The following is a 12,156-nucleotide window of genomic DNA, read 5'->3' as shown; positions in this document are numbered from 1 at the left end:
CATGAAGATGTTGAAAATATTCCCTTTTTTAGATACCTTTCTAAGTTTACCCAGTTGTTTTGCAGCTTTCCCTTCTATCTATTGTTTGTTACTGTGAGACTGAGCAAGTTTCACACAGATACCCCCCACACACAGATACCCCCCACACACAGATACCCCCCACACACAGATAACCCCCCTCCACACACACACACACACACACACACACACACACACACACAGATACCCCACACACTGAGTCCTCGCTACATGATTAGTGCAACTTCTGGCCTCTATCCACAAGCTGCCACAATAAAGTCCTGCTCTTTGGCTTATGCTCACCAGTTTCTGGTCTAACAACAGCATCAATCATTCACTGGAGATGGTTACTGCCGTGAGCAAACCAGTTTTACCAATGTGCCTTTTATTAATACCAAATAAAACTCATGATAGAGCAAAGATGATATTAAGACAATGTTAACAGGAAATCGGTTTGATTTTTCAGTTAGAATTTCAAACCCTGAAATGTCGAAGTCTGGCTGACTACTACCGAACGCTGGCTGTTTACTGTAGAAACGCACAGGCAACAATTCTAAGAATTAGTTACTGCATCATCAATACTATTTTCATCTTGGTTTTCTCTCTCTCGCTCTCTGTTCACGGTGACATATTACATTTCATCTAAACATTTCGTTAATTTGTCGCATTAATAAACTGGGTTCACTGGGGCGAGAAGACCAGTCTGAATGGGGAGTCTGTGGACACACAGCCACTTGCTGCCGGTTCTTTTGGCTCGCTTCTCCGGGGCTGGTTTCAGAGTCTGGGAGCAGATGGACGGGTTCATGTCATGCAGCCTCCCTTCCTCCCGGTGATTGACAGGAACCTGGACCCGGGAGACCGCTTCCGTGAACCACAACTCCCAGCTGTCAGTCAAACCGCCGCCAGACAACAGCACCTGTTGAAGGCGAGCGGACACCTCGGGGAGCGGGGGAGGGGGGCAGGCGGGGAGGGGGAGGGGTGAAGGTGGCATTCAGGGTCCCTGGGACCCCTCACTGACTTCAGCAAAGTGGCACCATCCAGATTTAATACTGGTCTTGCTGCAATAACACCAGCCATTGGGTAAAGGGATCGCTAACTTGGGAAACATTGTGTATAATTCCTGAAGGAGAGAATTGTCACAGCGCTTTGAGCTTGGCTTCTGACTCTGAAATTCAACATTATTATTAACCAAATGACATGAAAAAGCTCGTGTGAGGCGCTGGAGGGAGATCACCCGGACCAGTCCCGCTGCTCCCGGGAGCCTGTCCACCCTGCCGGGAGCAGCGAGCTGGGGCTGGCACCCCTCCCAAAGCTCACCCTGTGGGTGAGAAAGCTCTCAGACTTGCGGGGGGGTGGGGGTGCACGGAGAGCCCACACTGCACCCCGCACCCCCCAACCCAACCCCCTTACCCCCCCACCACCAATACCTTCGGCAGAGCTCTGGGCCACGCCCCCTAATTTGCCTAATTAATGCAGTTCTCTCCCCGCCTACGTCACAACTATTCAAGTAAACCTCACCCAGAGCTCCAGCCCATTGGCTCCCGTGAACTGATTTAATGCTTGTCAATCTCCATCCCCGAGGCCCTTTCTCTTTCCGACCTTCTCCCCACATGGAGCACAAATAACTCCAAACCGAGCAACTCTCCACCGGATCCAAACCGAGCAACTCTCCACCCGGTACTAACCGAGCAACTCTGCACCGGATCCAAACCGAGCAACTCTGCACCCGGTACTAACCGAGCAACTCTCCACCCGGTACTAACCGAGCAACTCTCCACCGGATCCAAACCGAGCAACTCTCCACCCGGTACTAACCGAGCAACTCTGCACCCGGTCCAAACCGAGCAACTCTCCACCGGATCCAAACCGAGCAACTCTCCACCGGATCCAAACCGAGCAACTCTCCACCCGGTACTAACCGAGCAACTCTGCACCGGATCCAAACCGAGCAACTCTGCACCCGGTACTAACCGAGCAACTCTCCACCCGGTCCAAACCGAGCAACTCTCCACCCGGTACTAACCGAGCAACTCTGCACCGGATCCAAACCGAGCAACTCTCCACCCGGTCCAAACCGAGCAACTCTCCACCGGATCCAAACCGAGCAACTCTGCACCCGGTCCAAACCGAGCAACTCTCCACCCGGTACTAACCGAGCAACTCTGCACCGGATCCAAACCGAGCAACTCTCCACCCGGTACTAACCGAGCAACTCTGCACCCGGTCCAAACCGAGCAACTCTCCACCCGGTACTAACCGAGCAACTCTCCACCGGATCCAAACCGAGCAACTCTCCACCCGGTACTAACCGAGCAACTCTCCACCGGATCCAAACCGAGCAACTCTGCACCCGGTACTAACCGAGCAACTCTCCACCGGATCCAAACCGAGCAACTCTGCACCCGGTACTAACCGAGCAACTCTGCACCCGGTCCAAACCGAGCAACTCTCCACCCGGTACTAACCGAGCAACTCTCCACCGGATCCAAACCGAGCAACTCTGCACCGGATCCAAACCGAGCAACTCTCCACCCGGTCCAAACCGAGCAACTCTGCACCGGATCCAAACCGAGCAACTCTCCACCCGGTCCAAACCGAGCAACTCTGCACCGGATCCAAACCGAGCAACTCTCCACCCGGTCCAAACCGAGCAACTCTCCACCCGGTACTAACCGAGCAACTCTCCACCCGGTCCAAACCGAGCAACTCTCCACCCGGTACTAACCGAGCAACTCTCCACCGGATCCAAACCGAGCAACTCTCCACCCGGTACTAACCGAGCAACTCTCCACCCGGTACTAACCGAGCAACTCTCCACCCGGTCCAAACCGAGCTCTTCCCAATTGGTTTCAAACCGAAGCTGTTGTGTAACCGCCTCTGTCTAACTCTGTACAGGTTCCGGTCTGAGAAACTCTACCCCCCGGCTCCGGGCCGCTAACTTTGCCGCTGTCCGGTGGGGTTGGAGTCGGGTTTGGACCAGGGCGGGGACCGAACCCGGGGAGCCCCGTCAGCACCGCTTCTGGCTTCTTCCCCCTCCCCCCCCCCACCCCCCCCCCCCCCCCCACCCACTCCCCCCCCCCACCACCCCCCACCACCCCCCAACCCCAGCTCTGCCGCCGGAGCCGGGCACCGCTTGAATGTACAGCATGATGATGGAGAGCGAGTTACAGTCCCCGGGACACCAGATCAATGCCCCGGCGGCCGGGACCCCCGTGCCCACCCCGGGCGCTAACGGGAAGCTGAGCGGCGAGCGGGTCAAGCGGCCCATGAACGCCTTCATGGTGTGGTCCCGGGGGCAGCGCCGCAAGATGGCCCAAGAGAACCCCAAGATGCACAACTCGGAGATCAGCAAGCGGCTGGGGGCCGAGTGGAAGCTCATGTCCGAGGCTGAGAAGCGACCCTTCATCGATGAAGCCAAGAGACTGCGGGCTCTGCACATGAAGGAGCATCCGGATTATAAATACCGGCCCCGCCGCAAGACCAAAACCCTGCTCAAGAAGGACAAATACTCGCTCCCCGCCGCTCTGCTGCCCCCGGGACCCGGAGCGCTCAGCTCCCCGGCCGGATTAAGCCAGAGGCTGGACGGGGCCGGCGCCTATACTCACATGAACGGCTGGGCGAACGGCGCTTACCCGGGCTCGGCGGCGGCGGCGGCGGCAGCGGCGGCGGTGATGATGCAGGACCAGCTGGCGTACAGCCAGCACCCGGCGCTGGCGGCGGCGGGGGGAGCGGCGGGCGGCGGAGGGAACGGCGCCGGCGGCGGGGGAGCCGGCGGCGGGGCGAGCGGCCATCACCACCATCAGCACCCACAGCCGCTCCACCGCTACGACATGTCCCTGCAGTACAGCCCCATCCCCGGAACGCAAGGCTACATGAGCGGCTCCCCCTCCTACAGCAGCCTCTCCACCGGCTACAGCCACCAAGGCCCCAGCGGCCTCTCGCTCGGCTCAATGGTTAAATCGGAACCGTCCCCCAGTCCGCCGGTCAGCTCGCACTCCCGGGGCCCCTGCTCCGGGGACCTGAGAGAGATGATCAGCATGTATTTACCGGCAGGAGGAGAAGCAGGGGACCCGTCCCAGAACAGACTGCTGCCTCTCGCACAACATTACCAAAGTCCCAGCACAGCGGTGAACGGAACAATCCCATTAACTCATATGTGAACTTCCACTCTCGGCAATTTGGACTCAGAATGCTTTTTTTTTTGATGTTCTTGTTTTAAAAAAAAAGAGGTAAAGTCGTTCGTTGTGGGAGCTCTGGGAAGTTACTGGTTCTGAAACTAGTGCACATATGTTTTAAAAATAATTAAATGTTTTATTACCAAGGTTTTTGTACAGTATTTATCATATATCAATTGAGAAGATTAATGACTGTATTAAATGTCAACTGTTAGAATTTGCCCAGACTGCGCACTCGCGCTGTTTACACACGCTCCGCTATTCCTCCCCAAGGAATAATATGAAATCTGCCCTCACGCACACAGCACGGCAAATCTTGGCGGTTTTGAATAGTCGAGGCACAGTCTTTCAATTCACTTTCTAAGGCGTTTGAATTGCCTTTAGTTGCAGGTTTGTGACCCATGTGAGTTTCTGTATTTGAAACAATTTTCCCTTCTTGATCCCAAGATTTTCTGTAAATCATGGAGGTAATTAGATCATTTTTATTCTAAAATTTACCCGCGGATTCTGGAGGCCGATGTAAATAGTTTACTAATACTTTCTCTGCACAGACCCCGCAGTTTGCGTTGCTCAGAACAAGTTCGTTAAAATAATAAATTTTACAAAAAAAACGCTGTATATAATTTGTATTACTACTTTTTCTGATTTATTTCACAAATGTGCTTCTGAACAAGATTCTTTACTGATAAAAGCAGCACTTGGAAGCCGGTTGTCTTGTATGTTGATTTAATTCCCCCGACAATAGCAAACAAAACCTGCTCCTCGGGGCTGGGAAAGTTTGCACTGAGCCCCCTAATCCCGTGAATGATTAGAATCGAAATGACATGACTGATCTAGAAATAGTTTGAATCACTAAAGGGCTTGTATAAATGCGAACAGTCACGCTTGGATAGCACATCACTTACATCTACGGAACTTAACAGAGCCAGGCTTTACTGTGTATCAAACACACGGCAGAGATTTCTCTCCCACATCAGCCTCTTGGGTGTATTTTATTACTAACAAGAACCACTTGGTTGTTCATGTTTTTTTTAACTTGAAGTGATCACAATTTAAACATGTAGCTCTTAGTTCAGTGTTGTAACTCTTCGAGCTCGTTCTCTTTCGGAATTAAATGTTCTCCCCTGGATCCCCCTCAAACACACGAAATCAAAGCGTTATTTGGACCCTATGAACACAGAAAATGTTTCAAATTAACCACCGGCTGTTATGTTGAGGTGTTTTGATTTGCCTGCCGAGAAAGGGGAGCGGGTTATAAATCCATAAATGTTTCATTCGCCATGTCAGTAAATTTCTCGATCTCTGCAAAGGGAAAGATCACAAAGATGTCTCGGGAGAATGCGGTCTGGACAAGTGACCAGCTTCTCCATCCCCCCCGAGAGACAGACGCGGCTTGTTCCCAATTCCCCAAAGGAACATGATGCCGTATTCCCAATTCTGGCTCATCCCAACTAAGGCCAAATACACGTGGTTTGAATATAATGTCGCGTTCACGAATCTTGTCATGAACATATACATTCAAATATTGTTCAAAACTAATGAAACCAGGTAACAGACGGTTACATTAGAGTATAATATTTGAATTAAATTATTCAAAGTTTGAGATAGATTTCTCAGTTCTTTGATGCAATCCTCCAGATAAATGTTGCTCTCAGTAAGTTGTTGATGTGATTCTGACAGAATTCAGTCGCGCCGTAGAAATAAATGTTTCTCCAGCGTCAATAGCGAACCACAAACCCCTTAAACATATTTTACAAACTGTACACCAACAGACATTGAAAGGATTGTGTTAACTTGAAGGCCAGTGCGGTCTGTTTTCCGGTTTTGCCGCTGCCCACACACCTCTCTCTGTATCTGGCTGCGGTTGACTGTAATTCTGTGCAATTTCCGTTTAACAGCAAATTTACAACAAAAACAGCGACACTTGCAGCTAACCCCCGCGGCTTGTTGTAACAACTTGAATCTGCAACAATTGAGCCGGGTCGTTTGCCATTCGGATTTTTAAGCTTCAGATTTTTCGAATGACTAATAATCGTGAAACAAGTGTGTAAATAAAGCGTGTTTGGACGCTCATTGTTAAACATGTATTCTTTAAAGAGAAACACTGAGCACGGAGCCTGCAAACGACGTTAGATTAGGGCCATAGATTCGGGTTGCTGGGTGCGTGTTATTCAGTCTCTGAATTATACGTGGCTGACAGAAACCTGTTTGATTTCAAATGGCATTTCCTTCACATATTAAATGCTTTGAACAAGTTAACTAAACATAGGATTCGCATTAAATATACGTTTAGTACACCGAGTGCCTCTTGCCCGCTCACATGTGCAGAGATTCTCAGCTATATGACCCTTTCTCTAAATTATTAGTTCTGGTCGAAGATAATTTCTGTGGTTTCTCTTTCCTCGCACGGTATTTAGTCGAATTTATGGGCCTTTAAAAGATATAAAAGTGTATTGTTTACCTTTTCAATTTATTATATAACAAGAGTTTTAATGAATATTTTCAAACAATATTTGTTTCCCTCCAGATATAATCCGAAGGGTTTTGTGAGGGATGTTGTATCTGGGATTGTTGGAGAGTGTGGGATGCGAACAGAAACCGTTTCAGTAAAATTCGATTATTGGCTTTTTGTGACGCCATTGTTTTATTAAGGGTGGCTCTCCAACGATTTATTTACAGCCCACTGTTCTCCTGGGCTGTAATATTAATGCGAGGTATGGTGGGTGGAAAATGCAAGCTACGATTAAACTTTAAAGGCGATTTGGATAGTTATAGAAACTCTAATTTTTTTGTCTGTTGACAGCGAGGCAAAATTGTGAGAGTTAACACGTTACAGCCCTAAATCCCAGAGGGACGTGAATAGAAAGTGATGGAAGCTTCAAATGACCGTCCAGAATAGCGAGACTGTTGTCCCGAAACTACAAGCGTGGAGTTTCTAAGAAGGAGATTGTTTCCAGTGCGATAACCTGTCACCCAGTGGGAGGATACTTTAATGCCCACACAATGACCAGTGTTGGCAGACAGTTAAAATTCGGTGTAAAAAGATTTTATGAGTAAAAAAAAGGATTGTGATGCGGCTGGAAATTGTTTGGAGTCCAGGATCAGAGGTCACGCTCCTCCGCCTCCATCTCCAAACATTGCATTTTGAAACTCAAAGAAATGCTTTACCCTCCGGCGTTGCAGAAAATCAGAGCATTCATTAGGGGCAAATCTGCTTCCTTTCGCCGCCGAAAAGCGGCAGCTTGAGCTCAGACAATCCCAACCGCTCAGCGCCTGCACTTCCCCAAACACAGCGGCCGAACTAAAGTTGTCCTCTGAGCGCTGGCGTTTCTCCCCCGCGGTGTTGGAAGGAGCTGGGGCTGTGGGCATTGCTCTCATTTGATAATCCCATTTAAACGCTGCTATCCGTTATAGAGAACAGTTTCGGTAACAAGGTGACGGTAATTTACATCATGCTGGGTCCAATACCGTGTTTCTTATATATGTAACATATAGCAACCTACACTTAACCCGTTGGTTTCCGGGTAAAATATTGTGGGTCTATAATATATAGGATAATGTTATGAACGGAGATGGTATTAAATCTAATGCTATCCCGCCTCCCGCTAGAACTGCCCCCTTGGTAAAGTTAGCTGAGGCTCGGTTTAGTTACTCTGAAACATCACATTTGATTATTTCTACAGATGGCCCATTGTGAGAGTCAGTGTGTGTGTGAGAGAAAGAGAGATGGGCTGTTACTCGGGTCGACGAGGCCTGTAATAGCTAAGACGGAATATTCTACGAGAAGAACATCGATCGCGTTCAATCATAATTAAATTGCTCCAATTTAATGATTACAAGGATTAAAACTAAAAGCAGACACTCCAAACGTGAGAACGAGTGAGAAAGGGCTTGCAAAATGCCAGCAGTTCAACTTGAGACAATAGATTTTAGCTGAAGAATATATAACATTTATGCAAAGATTAAACCAACTTGCCGTTCAGGTCAAAGAAGACATTTGCAGTTATATTTGAGATTTGGAATGTGCAATGGATTCTCCCGATAGGAATGTGACTTGTGAGTTTTTCTAGGACAAGTTCTGCTCTAAATTCACCTCTTCCAATTGCATTTGTAAACTCTGCCTAGGAATGCCTGTCGGCTTAGGTTTGAGCCCGAGGTAATTGTGGAAATTGCCAATTCTCCCGCCAGCGGGGCATAAATGAAACAAACTTTCTAGCTCATCATGTCAAAGTGGCGGCTACTTTCCAAACTGCACAAGCAGAAAGTGGGAGCGGGGACGCGCGCCCGACCGCGGATTCTCCTCATCTGTGCTCAGTCTAACCCTAACCAACACCTGATTCATTCTACGCTTCAGATCTATGCAAACATTAACTGCAACTGTTTTGGATCTTTGTTTACGTTTTCTCTGCAAAATCATACTGAAAATATAACTGTCAGGTCTAGTGAAGCTAGTCACCATTCCTAAATATAACTGTCAGGTCTAGTGTAGCTAGTCACCATTCCTAAATATAACTGTCAGGTCTAGTGAAGCTAGTCACCATTCCTAAATATAACTGTCAGGTCTAGTGTAGCTAGTCACCATTCCTAAATATAACTGTCAGGTCTAGTGAAGCTAGTCACCATTCCTAAATATAACTGTCAAGTCTAGTGAAGCTAGTCACCATTCCTAAAAAGCTTATTGCAGCCTTTCAATCTGTCTTTGAACGGAAAAATACAGAGTCCCACAACAAACAGCGTGAGGGTAAATTGGCACCAAAGTATTAGGTGACTTGCTTCCCGTGAACCGGGCGGGACACCTCGTTCCAGAGTTTATGCTGCAGATACTGCTATCGGTGACAATGATTGGCACAAAGGCAATGTGTCAGGCAATGGCCAATCACAGGGAATATCCTTTAATAGGGTGTGTCCAGAGAGTAGTAGCAGCTGGGCAGTGTCCTGTAATGTGGGGCAGTGCTCAGACAGATTCCTGAGCTATGGGCCGTGGCCTGTACCAAGAGCAGTGTCAGTCCGGACAGTGTCCTCGAGTGCGTAACCTGTTTGGGCATTGTCTTGTACTATGGGCAGTGTCCAGGCTGTATTGTGTAGTGTGGGCAGTGTCCAGGCTGTATTGTGTAGTGTGGGCAGTGTCCAGGCTGTATTGTGTCATGTGGGCAGTGTGCAGGCTGTATTGTGTTGTGTGGGTGGTGTCCAGGCTGCATTGTGTCGTGTGGGTGGTGTCCAGGCTGTATTGTGTCGGGTGGGTGGTGTCCAGGCTGTATTGTGTCGTGTGGGTGGTGTCCAGGCTGTATTGTGTCATGTGGGCGGTGTCCAGGCTGTATTGTGTCATGTGGGCGGTGTCCAGGCTGTATTGTGTCGTGTGGGCAGTGTCCAGGCTGTATTGTGTAGTGTGGGCAGTGTCCAGTCTGTATTGTGTAGTGTGGGCAGTGTCCAGTCTGTATTGTGTCATGTGGGCAGTGTCCAGGCTGTATTGTGTCGTGTGGGTGGTGTCCAGGCTGTATTGTGTCGTGTGGGTGGTGTCCAGGCTGTATTGTGTCGTGTGGGTGGTGTCCAGGCTGTATTGTGTCATGTGGGTGGTGTCCAGGCTGTATTGTGCGTGTGGGTGGTGTCCAGGCTGTATTGTGTAGTTTGGGCAGTATCCAGTCTGTATTGTGTCGGGTGGGCAGTGTCCAGGCTGTATTGTGTTGGGTGGGCAGTGTCCAGGCTGTATTGTGTTTGGTGGGCAGTGTCCAGGCTGTATTGTGTAGTGTGGGCAGTGTCCAGTCTGTATTGTATCGTTTGGGCAGTGTCCAGGCTGTATTGTGTAGTGTGGGCAGTGGCCAGTCTGTTTGTATCATGTGGGCAGTGTCCAGGCTGTTTTGTGCTGTGTAGGCAGTGTCCAGGCTGTATTGTGTAGTGTGGGCAGTCTCCAGTCTGTATTGTATCGTGTGGGCAGTGTCCAGGCTGTATTGTGTCATGTGGGTAGTGTCCAGGCTGTATTGTGTAGTGTGGGCAGTGTCCAGTCTGTATTGTATCGTGTGGGCAGTGCCCAGGCTGTATTGTGCAGTGTGGGCAGTGTCCAGGCTGTTGTGTTGTAGTGTGGCAGTGTCCAGGCTGTATTGTGTAGTGTGGGCAGTGTCCAGGCTGTATTGTGTAGTGTGGGCAGTGTCTAGGCTGTATTGTGTAGTGTGGGCAGTGTCCAAGCTGTATTGTGTCATGTGGGCAGTGTCCAGGCTGTATTGTGTAGTGTGGGCAGTGTCCAGTCTATATTGTGTAGTGTTCGGCAGTGTCCAGTCTGTATTGTTTAATGTGGGCAGTGACCAGGCTGTATTGTGTAGTGAGGACAGTGCCCAGTCTGTATTGTGTTGTGTGGGCAGTGTCCAGGCTCTATTGTGTTGTCTGGGCAGTGTCCAATCTGTATTGCATCATATGGGCAGTGCCCAGTCTGTATCGTGCTGTGTGGGCAGTGTCCTGGCTGTATTGAGTCATATGGGCAGTGCCCAGGCTGTATTGACTCATATGGGCAGTGCCAAAGGCTGTATTGTGTAGTGTGTGCAGTGTCCAATCTGTATTGTGTCGTGTGGGCAGTGTCCAGGCTGTATTGAGTCATATGGGCAGTGCCCAGGCTGTATTGAGTCATATGGGCAGTGCCAAAGGCTGTATTGAATCATATGGGCAGTGTCCAGGCTGTATTGTGTCGTGTGGGCAGTGTCCAGTCTGTATTGTGTCGTGTGGGCAGTGTCCAGGCTGTATTGTGTCATGTGGGCAGTGTCCAGGCTGTATTGTGTAGTGTGGGCAGTGTCCAGTCTGTATTGTGTCATGTGGGCAGTGTCCAGTCTGTATTGTGTTGTGTGGGCAGTGTCCAGGCTGTATTGTGTCGTGTGGGCAGTGTCCAGTCTGTATTGTGTCATGTGGGCAGTGTCCAGTTCACATTGCCTGTCTGTAACTGTTGCTTTCCAGTCAAGTGAGAGGTCTGCTTCGGTGTAGTTGTAATGTCTTGTTGTAATGTATAGTTTTAACGTTTCGTTGTAATGTGTAGTTGTAATATGTAGCTCCACTGTCTCAGATGTTACCGTTAAAAATGTAAGCTATTATCAACATTGTGAGCATCTTCCAGTAGGTTTAATGATCGATAGTAAGGCTCAGGGGTCTTCAGCTTAAAAGAGGGACTTGTGTTTATATAGCATCTCTCACAATGTCCCAAAGCATTTTACAGTTAATCAAGAACTTTTTGAAGTTTAGTCACTGCTGTTGTGTAGAAAATACAGAGCCAATTGTACATAGCAAACTCCCAGATATAGCAATATGATAATGGCCAGATAATCTTTTTTGGATGTTAATTTTGGGATAAATGTTGGCCATGAGACTGGGGAAGATCCCCCTGCTGCTCTTCAAAATCTCTCTTTGAGATCTTAGATGTCACCTGAGAGGACAGGCATGTCTCTGTTTAAAGTCTCATATGAAAGACAGCACTTGCCAGCACTCGCTCAGCTCTGCATTAGAGAGTCCACCTTATTTTTGTTTTTAAGTCCTGAAGTGGAGCTGCTAACTCAGAAGCAAGAGTAGTACTAATTGAGAAATGCCCATACAAAGGATGTCCAGCCCAGCTATTCTAAATGGAAACATAATTTTAAAAAAAGGAAGATTTCATAAGAAATAGGGACAGAAGTAGGCCATTCAGCCCCTTGAGTCTGACCCGCCATTCATTAAGGTAACAACTGATCTGATTGTGGCCTTGACTATCTGCCCCCCCCCCCCACCCCCCATAACCCTTGATTCCCTTGTCAATCTAAATCTGTTTAACTCAGCCTTGAATCTTTTCAATGACCCAGCCTCTACTGCTGTCTGGGCAAGAAAATTCCAAACACTAAAAAGTTTCTGAGAGAAAAAAATCCTTCTCATCTCTGTCTTATATGGGAGATCATTTATCTTTAAACTGTGCCCTTTAGTTCCAGTTTCCCCCAAGACAGCCTCAGAATCTTACATG

General features: G+C 48.8%; 1 protein-coding gene across 2 annotated transcripts; it reads left to right on the top strand.

Moving 5' to 3' along the window:
- Nucleotides 1–3,155: 3,155 nt before the first annotated feature.
- On the top strand, nt 3,156–4,178 carry LOC121284048 (transcription factor SOX-1-like). Of its 2 annotated transcripts, XM_041199029.1 has the most exons (2): nt 3,156–3,749; nt 3,822–4,178. In XM_041199029.1, the coding sequence occupies exons 1-2, from the start codon at nt 3,156–3,158 to the stop codon at nt 4,176–4,178; spliced, it is 951 nt and encodes a 316-aa protein (XP_041054963.1). The 2 variants fall into 2 exon arrangements, with proteins under 2 accessions (XP_041054963.1, XP_041054962.1); XM_041199028.1 differs by having other exon boundaries at nt 3,156–4,178.
- The last annotated feature ends 7,978 nt before the right edge of the window (nt 4,179–12,156 follow it).

This window comes from Carcharodon carcharias, chromosome 11, assembly GCF_017639515.1.
Source record: "Carcharodon carcharias isolate sCarCar2 chromosome 11, sCarCar2.pri, whole genome shotgun sequence".
NCBI classification, from domain to species: domain Eukaryota; kingdom Metazoa; phylum Chordata; class Chondrichthyes; order Lamniformes; family Lamnidae; genus Carcharodon; species Carcharodon carcharias.
Note: the sequence above shows the minus strand (reverse complement) of the source record. Positions and strands in the feature narration are given on the sequence as shown.